This window comes from Pan paniscus, chromosome 1 (assembly GCF_029289425.2).
Source record: "Pan paniscus chromosome 1, NHGRI_mPanPan1-v2.0_pri, whole genome shotgun sequence".
In the NCBI taxonomy this organism is placed as follows: domain Eukaryota; kingdom Metazoa; phylum Chordata; class Mammalia; order Primates; family Hominidae; genus Pan; species Pan paniscus.
The window spans coordinates 109,191,803-109,207,072 of NC_073249.2; the positions used below are offsets into that span (position 1 = coordinate 109,191,803).

Below are 15,270 nucleotides of genomic sequence, written 5' to 3' on the forward strand. Positions count from 1 at the left end.
TGAGTTTCCAACTCCAGGAAGCCAAGGCTCCCCAGAGGGTATGTGATATGATGAGAAGAGTCACTGAGTAGGAGTTGGGAGGTTTGATCAAGCCTTAGCCTTGGCCTGCTGTGTGACCTGGGGCCACAGTCCTTTTAGGAGCTGGAAGAGTTTTAAGAAAGCATCCATCCAGGTCTCTTGTTCTACATACAGAGAAACGGACTCCTAAACTGTCTTATTTTCATCTGTGAAAGGGAATGCTGTATCAGGTCACTGTAAAGGTCAAACAGAATATGACTGAGTGCCACATGCAGGGTTTGTAAAAAAGAAAAGAAAAGAAAAGAAAAAAAAACAGAATATGAAAGTAATTTGAGGGGAAACATGAAGAAGTGTTAGTATTATCTTCTAAGTTGCTAGAACTCCCTTGACTATGTAGAAGCTCTTTCTGGCTATCTCATTACACAACAGTTGCCAGATGGCAAACGTAGAAGTGCCTATCCAACTCATCTAAAAGTGTGCAAGCCTTTCTGCAGCACCTAGATCACAGTTTCTACACCTCAGATCTTTTCCTTCTATAAATCTTTCATATTTTCTTGCTGCCCGTGGGACTTACCACAGCTGTATCTAACAAATATTCGTTATACCTCTACTTTAAGCAGCATTAAACTGGCAAGAGATGTGCCTACTTCCTCCCTAAGACAATTAGTCAATTTATAATTAATGAATTGAGTTCACTGCTGTGTAAAAAATGAGAATTTCTTACACATATCTGATGACATTTTATAGAAATATGTGTATATTTTCACGAATTTTAGTAAAGGTCAAGTATCAATCTAGCCCAGTTAAGGACAGGGCAGTTAATTCTACTTACATAAAAATCATCATCTGAGATGTAATGAAGGTCCATAAAAAGATGGGAAAGGACTAATAAACCTCAGAAGTAGAAATTTTAAGGGGACTTTTGGGTATGGAGGAAAGCCAGATCTCAAAGTACACACAGAAGGAAGTGGATGCCCTGAATTTAGGAAGTGCCAGGAAATCCCCCTGTCCAAAATATGCTCACTGGAAGTCTCCTATTAGGTCTGGTGTCTCTAGAAGATTACCAGGTTACTAAAACAAGTGTTAACATTACCTCAAGGAAGTATGACTTCCTCTTTTCTTAAAAAAAAAAAAAAAAAAAAAAAGTATGACCGATCATTTTATCATGCAGATGTGAAACCTAGAGTCATCTTATGTCTTTTTACAACCAAAACCTACATCTTGCAGACTCTTTCTTGGACCCTCTATCTACCTGGATGATAGTAGCTTCTAACTTGACATCTCCTCTCTTTAATCCATCATAAGTATGCACCATCACATTAATCTTCCAAAAATGTATTTTATCAAGTCACTTCCTTGCTCCAGTATAGGACACAATGGCTCCCCACTGCTACAAGCTGATGTCCAGACTCTCAAACCAGGACTTTAAGTCCCACACTCAATACTATCAATATCACTGCCTCCTGATCAAAACTCACCTCCCCTGTACTTTACTCCTCTGCAGGCTTCCTAAGGTCTATCCAGTTGGTCTGACTAACAAAACCATACCTTTGCTGAGGTGCCATAGAATATTTTATTTAATTAATTTATTTAGCTAGTTATTTTGAGGCAGGGTCTTGGTCTGTCACCCAGACTGGAGTGCAGAGGTGCAATCATGGCTCACTGCAGCCTCAGCCTCCTGGGCTCAAGGGATCCTCCCACCTCAGCCTCTTGAGTAGCTGGGACTACAGGCATGCACCACCATGCCTGGTTAATTATTTTATTTTTGTAGAGATGGAGTCTTGCTACGTTGCCTAGGCTGGTCTTGAAATACTGGGCTTAAGCAACCCTCCCTCCTCAGCCTCACAAAGTGCTGGGATTATAGCCTTGAGCCACAATGCCCGGCCTAGAATATTTTAAATTAAATTATTTTAAAACAGTTCATCAAGTTTAAGAGGAGAAATTTATTCAAATGTTTTGAATTAGTTTTACAAACTCTATAAAAAGGGCTCTTAAAATGTGTGATCTAAATTCTGACTCAATCCTCTTGTTTGTTGGCCCTATCTATAAATTATCAGATCCCCAATGTCCATGTTTCAAAGATTCTACTTTTTCAAGGAAATCTTCTAAGAGGATACTTTGACATATTAGCAAGCTGTATTTGTCTAAATAGAGTCCACAGGGGTCAGACCTCACATAGCCTTGCAAGTCGCTTTACACATTTTAGCTTTAACAGAGTTAGATGGGGCCATTAGAAAGTTCCACACAGATGAGTGACATGATCTGACTTCTGTTTTAAAAAGCTCATTCTGGTAGAACCAATACAACTTCCTGGTAGAGTGAATGTGGTATTCAAGAAAAAGAGAGGTATCAAGGATGACATCCCGGTTTCAGACTGACCAGCTGAAAGGATGGGGCTGCCATTAACCAAAAGGGAAAAGATTTGGGGAGGAGCAGCAGGTTTTAAGGGGAAGATAATGAGCTTACTTTTGGACTTGCGATATTTGAAAGGCCAATTAGATATCTGACTGGAGAGGTACACTGGGCAGTCAGGTATACACATAAGGAGCTCGGCGGGGTACTCTGGGCTAGAGCGCTAGATCTGTACATTATTAGCATTGAGATGATATTTAAAGCCCTGACATGGGATGAGCTCACCCACTGGCTATGAACGCAGACAGAAAAGGAAAGAGACCCAAGGCTTAAGCCTTGATGTTTCCAGTGTTAAGAGGTTGGGGAAACAAGGAAACTAGCAAAAGAAGCTGAAAAGGAATAGTCAGTGTGTTAGAAAGAAATGTGAAGCCAGGCACAGTGGCTCACACCTGTAATCCCAACACTTTGGGAGGCCAAGGCAGGTGGATCACCTGAGGTCAGGAGTTCAAGACCAGCCTGACCAACATGGTGAAACCCCATCTCTACTAAAAATACAAAATTAGCCAGGCATGGTGGTGCATGCCTGTAATCTCAACTGTTCAGGAGGCTGAGGCAGAAGATTCGCTTGAACCCGGGAGGCATAGGTTGCAGTGAGCTGAGATCACGCCATTGCATTCCAGCCTGGGCAACAAGGGCGAAACCCCCTCTCAAGAAAAAAAGAGAAAGAAACATGAATACGGTGGTATCCTGGATGTCAAGTGAAGACAGTACGTGGAGGAGGGAGTGATCAGCTATGTCAAAAGCTGCCGAGAAGTCAAGAATGACATGGACTGAGAATGAACCACTGGATTTATTAACAAGGAGGTCTAGAGGAGTTTTGGCATAGCAGTGCAGATGAAAGCCTATTTGGAGTGGGTTAAAAGTGAATATAAGGGATCAGAATAAGTGAATATGGACAACTTCTTCAAGGAGATTTTCTATAAAGTGAAGACAGCAGGTGGTGGTGGCTGGAGGGGTACAGGGATCATGAGAAAGTTTTAATGACAGTATATATGTATGCCACTTAAAATGAACCATCAACTTATGGGGGAAATTCTCATCAGGAGAGAGTGGGTAGAAGCACTAGGGTGATATTCCTGAGGATGGCAAGAGGAGGTGGGATCCAGGGCACACGTGGAAAGTTTAACTTCAGGTGAGAACTCAGAAAGTCCATTCATATCAGGAGAGAAAGCAGGGCCTACAGGCTCAGGTATGGGTAGGAAGGTAGGCAGGTGGTGAGAGCTTGTGGAAATTGCCCTCTGATTGCTTATTCTCCTTAGTGAAATAAGAAGCAAAGCCTTCAGCTGAAGAGTCAGTCTAGAGAAGGAGGTATTCAAGATTTGAGGAGAGAAAAAGTAACTGCTAGGAGAGTGGGTAAGTGAACAGGCTAGGAAATACCAGACTTAATTGAGGTAAGTGATTAGAGAAATTAAAAGTGCAGGACTTCGTAGGGTGGTATATTTTTCTGCAACCACATGGGTGTGAGCACAGAATAGGCAAAGCAGCGGACTTAATCTAGCTGTAATCTGGCCATGCGAGTATGACAAGCCAGCAAAGGAGCAAGGAAGCTAAGTGTGTCTGCAACGGACTGAGTCTAGTGAGTGACAACAGCACTCAGGCTGAGTAGGGAGGGCAGCAGGGACATCAGGTGTGTGAAGGACTGTCAGCATCAGCATCATCAAGGACAGGGCATGGTGGTCAGAGTGAGACACCTGACATTGAGGTAATGATGAGTTCTCGGTTACATCCATGGGTAGTGGGTAACGTAGAGGAAAAGATCCTTACAGGAGAGGCGATCAAGGATAATATTGAAAAAATTTTAATTTAAATATTGCAACCACCAAGACACTAGGAATGTTAGAAACAATGAAAATGAGGCAGGCCTTAAAATGACCAAGAAACACTGGCATATGAGGCAGGGGCCTATACAAGACTGCAACACAAAAGGGGCTTTAGAGACCAGGGAGGAGTGTCAGTGAGAAGCAGGGAGAAATGTGTCCCCTCTCTCTAGTTTCAGTTTAAAATGGTGCAGGAGCTGGGTGTGGTGGCTCATGAGGGTAATCCCAGCACTTTGGGAGGCTGAGGCGGGTGGATCACCTGAGCTCAGGAGTTTGAGACCAGCCTGGCCAACACAGTGAAACACCGTCTCTACTAAAATACAAAAATTAGCTGGGCATGGTGGTGCGGGCCTGTAGTCCCAGCTACTTGGGAGGCTGAGACAGTAAAATCACTTTGAACCTGGGAGGCGGAGGTTGCAGTCAGCCAAGATCGTGCCACTGCACTCTGGCCTTGGTAACAGAGTGAGACTCCTTCTCAAAATAAATAAATTAATTAAATAAAATGGTGCAGGAGGAAAAACAATCTCCCCGCTGTGTGGGGAAGCAGGAACTTTATAGAGTAACATCTATCAGTGGAGCCCAAAGAGTTCTAAGCTAACTGCTGTCACTACATCTCTTTCCAAAACATTCCTAGTAAGACAACTGATACTGTTCTCCCCACCTTGGTTAGATTCCCTCCTCACCCAGAGGAATGACAAAGGAATTGAAAGCAGCTAGCTCCTCTATACCAGAAAAGGAGAAAACCCTGACAACAGGTAACATCTAATTCTTTTCTCACAGACCATTAATTTGTGCTAGTCTCTGAAAACAGACTAAAAAAATGGAAATTTGCCATTTTAAACAAATCAACTTATGGAATACTCACCAAGCACATAAAGAAAGAACTTCATGGTATCAGTAATATTTGGCGATTCCATTTCATACTCATCTTCATCTGATGATGTTAAGTTGTAGATAGTGAGGCTACCTGACACAGTGTCTAAATAAACCCTATTTTTAAAAGATGAGAAAGCTCTGAATTCAGAATTTTCCAGTTCTGCAACTTTATCCTTTTGTTTTTTCCATAGGACCTCTTTTAAAGGCACATTGCTTGGTACATGGAAAGTTACACTCCCATTCACAACGCCATATATTTGTTGGGGAAAACAGCTGATGAAACCTAGGAGAGAAAAAAAATTGGTTAGAAAAAACAACATGACTTTAGTGGCAGAAATTATTCATCAGGTACTTTTTGTGCTAAGCTGACAAACTGCTGACACAAAATACAGGAAGTAAGAACATGTTTGACCATGTAGAGCTTACTCTTTAATAGAAAACTGGGACCTGCATAAATCCAAGAAATGGACCCGACATTCATGGAGCACCAACCATCTGCCAGGTAGTACGGGCTGTGCTGGGAATATGGGGTTGTTCCAGGCCCTCCAGGAGCCTCACGTGTGGAGAAGACAGGGAGCAGGCTCTACATCAGGGGCTGCATGAGGGGAGCTGCCTGGTCTAGGGCCTCCCCAAGGAAGTCATGCTGGAACTGACATAACGTGCAAATCACTGAAGGATAAAAGGCAGTTAGGCCGCAGGGCTGGGTAGGTCAGTGGGTGGGGAGTGGAAGAAGAGATGATCATACAGATATATAGGAAGCAGCACCCCTAAAGGAAGGCCCTGAATGGAGAAAGAGCATGGTGTGCTTGAGGATACACACGTGATTCCTAACAGCTAGAATGAGGAGGGCAAGGGGTGGCTGGTAGGGAACAAGACAGACAAAGGCCAGCCCACAGCCTATGTGTGCTAAAGTAAGGAACGCTAAGGGTTTGGACTGATCCTAATGGAGAGGAAGCCACAGAAAGGTTTTTAACAAGACTGGCCTAACATAATTTAAGTGTCAGCAGGCTGACTGTCTTTAGAGTAGAGAGCGGCTGACAGGGGCCAGCACAGAGGCAGGGAAATTATAATGAAAGTCAATGCTGTAGCAATGAAGTCTGTGGACAGGACAGACCAGAGCAGGGTGTTTGTAGTGGGCACGGACAAGCGGACAGACTCAGGAGACGCTGGAGAGAGAAGTCAACAGGATTCAGTGATGAGGGTGGGGGAAGTGGATGGGACTGTCAGGTCTCCTTGGCTGACTGAGAGGCATCATTAACTGAGATCAGAAACAATGGCTGGGAAGCAAGTCGAGGGTGTGATGAAGATTAAGAACTCAGGGATTGGGTGCAGTGGTGGGTTGGAGCCAGGTCCACCTGCCCTCATGAGCCAATTGTTAGCATCTCTGCCCAGCCCTATTAGGGGACATCCAGTAACAGCACAGAAACTGACTAATGCTTCACATCAGAACCTCCATACCAATCTAGTTGTTAAACATTTATTAGAACCACAAGATTGGGATATTTTTGATACCCCAAAGTGGGTTTAAATGCATCTTGCTCTAGGACTTGTCTCTCGTTAAGAGAGAACAGCAGCTGGGTCCTGTGGTTCATGCCTGTAATTCCAGCATTTTGGGAGGCCAAGGTGGTTGGATTGCTTGAGTTCAGGAGTTCAAGACCAACCTGGGTAAAATGGCGAAACCCCATCTTTACGAAAAGTACAAAAAATTAGCTGGGCATGGCACACATCTGTGGTCCCCAGCTACTTGGGAGGCTGAAGAGGATTACTTGAAGCCATGAGGCAGAGATTGCAGTCAGCCATGATTGTGCCACTGCACTCCAGCCTGGGTGACAGAGCGAGACCTGTCTCAACAAACAAACAAAAAACTGCAGCTATTTTAAGTTAACATTAAAGAGCAATTAAAATTTGACTGAAGTTTTTGCCTAGTAGCAATTAGGGTAATTGAAATAATACAGGGGAAATCAAGAACACTGAATGACCAGTTGTAGACAACTGTGTTAGTAATTTCAGATAAGAAGCAAATATCACCCATTTGTTTATCTACAAGGACTTTTTAGAACCCATCTCCCTTAATTAAGGGGAACTGCCCTCAAAAACACACCAGCATCTTTCCATTGCTTTGCCGATTACCCATTATTTCTTCCACTCAACAGAGTATGTGGGAAGGCACAAGAAAAAGTACAGAATTCAAGGGGTGAGAGTCTACCACACACAATAGTGGAAACTCAAAAATGTCTTATAAATGTAAATGAAACAATGAGTGATAGAGGGCAGGGTGGTGGTGAAAGAGTAGGTATGAGATAAACTGCCATACCCTGGCGGCATGAAGATGTCTTTTGTCTTTCCCAGGGAGAGCTGATGTATCCTGGGCTTGAGAACAGTAGAAGAAAGTAGTCAGGAATGGAGCTAGTGGTGGAGGGAAGTGAGGGTAGAGAAAGGGGAGACTGCAGCTCAGAAGAAATCAAAGTACAGTTGACCCTTGAACAACATGGGTTTGAGCTGTGTGGGTCCACTTACATGTGGATTTTCTTCCGCCTCTGCCATCCCTGAGATAGCAAGACCAACCCCTCCTCCCCCTTAGCCTGCTTTAACGTGAAGATAATGAGGATGAAGACCTTTGATGATCCACTTTCACTTAGTAAGTATATTTTCTTCCTTATGCTTTTTTTTCTTTTTTAAATTTTTTTATTACTATTATCTCAATAGTTTTGGGGGAACAGGTGATGTTTGGTTACATGGATAAGTTTTTTTTTTTTTTTGGATAAGTTATTTGGGTGTGATTTCTGAGATTCTGGTGTACACTGTACCCAGTGTGTAGTATTTTATCCCTCATCCCCATCCCACCCTTCTCCACAAGTCCCCAAAGTTCATTGTATCATTCTTATATAGCTTAGCTCCCACTTGTAAGTTAGAACATATGTTTGGTTTTCCATTCCTGAGTTACTTCACTTAGAATAATGGTCTCCAGTTCCATCCAGGTTGCTGTGAATGCCATTATTTTGTTCTTTTTTTTTTTTTTTTTTTTTTTTTTTTGAGACAGAGTCTTGCTCTGTCCCCAGGCTGGGGTGCAGTGGCATGATCTCGGCTCACTAAAAGTTCCACCTCCCAGGCTCACGCCATTCTCCTGCCTCAGCCTCCTGAGTAGCTGGGACTACAGGCGCCCACCACCATGCCCGGCTAATTTTTTTTTGTATTTTTAGTAGAGATGGGGTTTCACCATGTTAGCCAGGATGGTCTCGATCTCCTGACCTTGTGATCTGCCCGCCTCGGCCTCCCAAAGTGCTGGCATTACAGGCACGAGCCACCGCGCCTGGCCTATTATGTTCCTTTTTATGGCATATTCATATATATATCTCCCACATTTTCTTTATCCACTCATTGATTGATGGGCATTTATGCTGATTCCATATTTTTGCAATTGCGAGTTGTGCCACTATAAAGATGTTGTGTGCAACATGTTGTGTGTTGTCTTTTTCATAAAATGACTTGTTTTCCTCTGGGTAGATACCCAGTAATGGGATTGCTGGATCAAATGGTAGTTCTACTTTTAGTTGTTTAAGAAATCTCCATAGTGGTTGTACTAGTTTACATTCCCACCAGCAGTGTACAGGTGTTCCCTTTTCACCACACCCATGCCAACATCTATTATTTTTTGATTTTTAAATTACGGCCATTCTTGCAGGAGTAAGGTGGTATTGCATTGTGGTTTCACTTTGCATTTCCCTGATAATTAGTAATGTTGAGCATTTTTTCATATGTTTGTTGGCCATTTGTATATCCTCCTTTGAGAATTGTCTATTCATGTCCTTGGCCCACTTTTTGATGGGATTGTTTGCTTTTTTCTTGCTGATTTGTTTGACTTCCTTATAGATTCTGGATATTGGTCCTTTGTCAGATACATAGTTTGTGAATATTTTCTCCCACTTTGTGGGTTGTGTGTTTACTCTGCTGATTGTTTATATTGCTGTACAGAAGCTTTTTAATTTAAGCCCCATCTATTTATCTTTGTTTTTGTTGTGTTTGTTTTTGGGTTCTTGGTCATGACCTTTTTGCCTAAGCCAAAGTCTAGAAGAGTTTTCTGATGTTATCTTCTAGAATTTTTATGGCTTCAGGTCTTAGATTTAAGTTTTTGATCCACCTTGAGTTGATTTTTATATAAGGTGAAAGATGAGGATCCAGTTTCATTCTTCTACACCTTATGCTTTTCCTAATAAGTTCTTTTCTCTAGCTTAATTTAGTGTAAGAATACAACATGCAATGCATATAACATAGAAAATACGTGTTGTTTATGTTATTGGTAAGGCTTCTGGTAGGCTATTAGCAGTTAAGTTTTTGGGAGTCAAGAGTTATACATAAATTTTTGACTGCTCAAGGGGTTGGTGCCCCTAACTGCCATGTTGTTCAAGGGTCAACTATAATTTTGAACTAGAAGAAACTCTAAAAATTATTTAGTCAAATTACTCCCATTTCACTGGTGAAGTGACAAGACACCAAGAAAAATATAAGGCAATTTTATTGAATGCTTACTCTCTGCTGGTTATATGTTCACATTGTCTTGTATTCCTTTTTATCCCTCTCCATGTCTACCTGCAGTAGGTGTTATTAACCCCATTTACAGGTAGGAAAGCAGGCTCCAAGAGGCATATCACCTTGCTCCATGTCTCTCAGCAAGTTTATGGCGGCACAATGACCAGAACACACATTGTCTGACTCCTTGGTCAGTGCCCTTTCAGAACAGCGTGGTCCCACATTCAGGATGGGATTCATTTATTCATTCACTCAGGAAATATTCATTGGGCATCTATTCTATATAAGATCCTTGAGAACAAGACAGACACCGTCCCTTCCTTCTTAGAGTTGACATTCTATTAGGGGAGGCAGAATTTACACAAATAATTAGACAATGCCCAACTGCAACTGTGATAATTGCTGCTAAGTAAAAGCATCAGGTGTCAATAAGAACATTTACTTAGGGAACTAACAAGGGGTTAGGGAAGGCAGTTCCCTTCCCTAAAAGAAGTTCTGAGGCACAAGCAGCAGTTAACTATGCCCAGGAGAGCAGGGCAGGTCCCCATTAAGAGAACAATTATGCAGACCTTGAAGCAGGAGCAATGGCATGAGAAAAGTAGCATAAGCCGAGCTGCATACACAAGCACAGCCAGCCCTTGCAAGGCATCAAACAAACACAATTCTAGTATTGAAGTAAAGAAAGCCATAGAAGAGTTTCAAACAGGATGGGGACAAAATAAGAGTAACTCTTTCTTTAAAAAATGTATTTTAAAACATAAATTATACATAGACACATACATACAACTTTACACTAATGAAAAACGATCATATAAGTATTTTTTCAGTCCTCTTATCTGGGTGCCTTACCCACTCTCTTAACCCCATAACAATCTCCAGTTCTATAATCTACATTAACAAATCAGAATACATCTTTCAATATTTTTCTCTCATATAGTCAAATAGATACAAACATATATCACATATAATGGATACACACAGGTATAGCTTGAAGATACTGTGGGTTTGGTCCCAGACAACAGCAATCATGTAAATATCAGAGTAAAGTGTGTCACACAAATTTTCTGGTTTCCCAGGGCATATAAATGTTATGTTTACACTATACTGTAGTCTATTAAAGTGTTCAATAGCATTATGTCTAAAAACACAATGTACATATTTAATTAAAAAATACTTTATTGCTGAAAAAAAAAACATGCTAACAATCATTTGAGCCTTCAGCAAGTCCTAATATTTTTGCTGGTGAAAGGTCTTGCCTCAATGTTGATGGCTGCTGACTGATCAGGGTGTTGGTTGCTAAAGGCTGCAATGGCTGTGGCAATTTCTTAAAAGAAGACAATGATGAGTTTTGCTGCATCAGTGGACCCTTCCTTTCACAAAATATTTCTCAGAGGCATCCAATGCTGTTTGATAGAATTTTACTCACAGTAAAACTGCTTTCAAAATTAGAGTAAATTTCCTCAAATCCTGCTGCTGCTTTATCAACTAAATTTATGTAATACTCTTAGCCCTTTGTTGTCATTTAAACAATGTTCACAGCATCTTCACCAGGAGTATAGATGCCATCTGAAGAAACCACTTTCTTTGCTCATCCATAAGAAGCAACTCCTCATTGGCTCAATTTTCATCATGAGATTGTGGCAACTGAGTGACATATTCAGGCTCCACTTCTATTTTTCTTGCTATTTCCACCCTTCAAAGTCATCCATGAGGATCGGAATCAAATTCTTCCAAACTCCTGTTAATATTGATATTTTGACCTGAGGATTGGAATCAAATTCTTCCAAACTCCTGTTAATGTTGATATTTTGATCTTCTCCCATGAACCACAAATATTCTTAATGACATCTAGAATGGTGAATCCTTTCAGAAGGTTGTCAATTTACTTTGCCCAGATTCATCAGAAGAATAATTATCTATGGCAGCTATAGCCTTACCAAATGTATTCCTACATAATAAGACTTGAAAGGCAAAATTACTCCTTGATCCATGGGCTGCAGAATGGATGTTGTATTAGCAAGCATGAAAACAACACTCATCTCCTTGTACATCTCCATCAGAGCTCTTGGGTGATTAGGTGCATTGTCAACAAGCAATAATATACTGAAATGAATCTTTTTTTCCTAAGCAGTAGGTATTAACAGTGGGCTTACCATGCTGTAAACAGATGTGCTGTCATCCAGCCTGTTGTTCCATTTTATAGAGCACAAGCAGAATAGATTTAGCCTAATTCTTAAGGGCCCTAAAAATTTTCAGAGTGGTAAATGAGCACTGGCTTCAGCTTAAAGTCATCAGCTGCATTAGCCCACACAACAAGAGAGTCAGCTGTCCTTTCAAGCCTGAAGTTGACTTCTCCTGTCTAGCTATGGAAGTCCTAGATGGCATCTTCTTCCAGTAGAAGGTTGTTTTGTCTACATTGAAAATCTGTTGTTTCATGTATCCTGCACCAGTAATCTTAGATCTTCTGGATAATTTCTTGCAGCTTCTACATCAACACTTGCTGCTTTACTTCACAGTTTTATGTTGTGGAGATGGCTTTCTTCCTAAGATCTCATGAACTAACCTCTGATAGCTTCAAACTTTTCTCCTGCAGCTTTCTCACCTCTCTCAGACTTCACAGAACTAAAGAGAGTTAGGGTCTTGCTCTGGATTAGGCTTTGGATTAAGGGAATGTTGTAGCTGGCTTGATCTTCTATGCAGACTACTCAAACTTTCTCCGTCTGCAATAACGCTGTTTCACTTTCTTATTTATGTGTTCACTGAAGTAGCACTTTTAATTTCCTTCAAGAACTTTTCCTTTGAATTCACAACTTCACTAACTCTTTGGCATAAAAGGCCTAGTTTTCAGCCCATCGTGGCTTTTTTTTTTTTTTTTTTTTCTTCAGACAGAGTTTCATTCTTGTAGCCCAGACTGGAGTGCAATAGTGCCATCTTGGCTCACTGCAACATCTGCCTTTCAGGTTCAAGCGATTCTCCTGCCTCAGCCTCCCAACCAGCTGGGATTACAGGTGCCCACCACCACACCCAGCTAATTTTTGTATTTTTAGTAGAGATGGGGTTTCGCCATGTTGGCCAGGGTTGGTCTCAAACTTCTGACCTCAGGTGATCCACCCACCTTGGCCTCCCAAAGTGCTGGGATTACAGGTGTGAGCCACCACGCCCGGCCACCTGTCGTGGCTTTTCACATGCCTTCCTCACTAAGCTTAATCATTTCTAGTTTTTAATTTAAAGTGAGAGACAGTGCAACTCTTCTTTTCACTTGAGCACTTAGAAGCCATTGCAGGGTTATTAAATTGGCCTAATTTCAGTATCATTGTCTCAGGTGACAAGGGAGGCCAGGAGAAGGAGAAAGATGGGGAGAACAGCCAGTCAGTGGAGCAGTCAGAACACACATAGCATTTATCAACTAAGTTCACCGTCTTATACGCATGGTTCTTGGCATCCCAAAACAATGACAACAGTAACATCAAAGATCACTGATCACAGATCACCATAACAGATATGATAATGAAAAAGCGTTAAATATTGTGGGAATTACTAAAATGTAACAGAGAGACAAAACATAAAGTTAGGCACTGATGGACTTGCTTAAAGCTGGGTTGTCACGAACCTTCAATTTGTAAAAAGCACATTATCTGTGAAGCGCAATAAAGTGAAATGCAATAAAAGGAGGTATGCCTGAGGGATTTACCATTCTTTAATAAAAATGGTCTTATGCACACTTCTCTACATCCTGCCTTTCTCATTAATGTCATAAAATCTCCTTGAAATCAACTGGTATAGCTATACTTTATTCTTTTTAATAACTACATAATATTCCAGAGCATGAGGGAACCATAATTAATCTGCCATCCACCACTGATGAACACTCCTTTTGTGGCTAGCTTTGTCTATCGCAGTTACACTGCAATAACTATCCTGTACATATGTCCTGATGTATTTATGGTTTCATATTTATGTGGGAGTAGAGTGGAGCTGGGAGTTGCTACATCAAAAGGTAAATAGATTTTTTTTATTTTAATAGAAGTTGCTGCATTGTTTACAAAGAAGACTTTGGCAATTTACATCTCCATCAGTAATGCCTGAGTTGCCCTTTCCTTGGACTCCTGACAGCATTAGGTAATTTTTTTTTTATGTTTAACTTTTGGGCAAATAGTGACATTTCATTGATACTTGAATTTGCATTTTCCCAACCTTTAAAAATTTAAGCATCTCTTCTGCTTGTTGATTTGGATTTCTTTTTCTGAGAAATGTCTTTTCACATCCTCTTTTTTTGTATTAGATTGTTTGTTTTTTTCTTCTCAAAGTTTAAAGGCTCCTTATATGTTATATATTTTTATCTGTATTATAGTTTTTTTTCAAATACAGCCTTTGCCTATTGAATTTACTAAATGAATATCTTCCATACAAAGTTTCTGTATTTTTACATAATGAAAGTGTTTATCTTTTCTGGCTATGGTGTGGAAGACTGATGGGAGGGGTAAGACTAGATAGCAAGAGATCCATCAGACAGCAATTTCAGACTGGTCAAGAGGCAGCATTGTGCTAGGGAAAGTGGTTCAAGAGACATTAGGGAGGTAAAACTGGGAGAACTAGATGATTGACAGCATATGGGGTAAAGGAGGAGGAGAGGAGGTGCCAGGAGTGCCAGGATGAATCACAGCTCTTACTTCCTCCTAGGTGGGTTGTGGTGTCTTTCCCTAAGAAAGGAAACACAGCAGGAAGACTAAGACTGGCCTGGAACATCATGCTTTCAGTCTGACACTGTTAAGTGTGAGGGGTCTGTGAGACATCCAAGCAAAGATGCCCAGTAGCTGCTAAGTACACAGGTCTGGGAATCACAGGAAAGGATACAGATTTGGGAGTCATCACATTTCTAGTGGCTCCAATGGAGGCCATTAGGACCATCACCTTGGGAGAGCGTATGAAGTGGGAAAAGGCAGCTTGGACCTGTGCTTTAAAGCTTGGCTAGAGGGGAAAACACTGGCTAAGGAGACTGAGAGAGACCTGGGAAGTAGAAGAAAGGCCAGGAGGGGGATGGCATCATAACTCCAAGACAAGAGTCAACATGTGGAGACTTGACTGAATAAAAGGCACTAGTGATATTACTCAGATAGTAGGAAAAAGATGGAAGAAAATTCAAATGTAAGCAGGATTAAACACACATACAAAAACACATGCATACAATTTATTTTTGCTTATGCTCTAAAAGAACCTGTAGTTTCACTGAATACTGGGATCTGGGTGATATTTATTCAGGATGTTAACAAATAAAACAATAGTATAACCTACATAAAGAGATATGCATAATGATATTCATTTTAAAGTTATCTATACTAGTAAATAATAATCTAGTGTAATAGTTAAACAATTTAGTATTATGCCATGGCTTACTATGTGGTTATTTTAAAAAAGGAAACAGGATAGATTTATTCTCCTTTTATTATTGGGAATTTGGAAAATTTCTTAATATTAAAAATAAAAAGTTATAGAAATATATATGCAGAATATTCCTCTTTTTAAAAACAATAAAGAGGCCAGATGTGGTGGCTCATGCCTACAATTCTAGCACTTTGGTAGGCCAAAGTGGAAGGATCACTTGAGCCCAGGAGTTTGATAC

The 15,270-nt window shown here is 40.9% G+C and overlaps 1 protein-coding gene across 2 annotated transcripts in view; it reads right to left on the bottom strand.

The window, feature by feature from the left end:
* Window positions 1-15,270, bottom strand: part of CD58 (CD58 molecule) — a 56,227-nt gene that overhangs the window by 24,358 nt on the left and 16,599 nt on the right. For both annotated transcript variants that reach the window (XM_008973404.5, XM_003805620.5), the window contains exon 2: window positions 5,113-5,406. In XM_008973404.5, coding sequence (XP_008971652.3) covers window positions 5,113-5,406 — 294 coding nt within the window. The remainder of the gene's footprint in view (window positions 1-5,112; window positions 5,407-15,270) is intronic.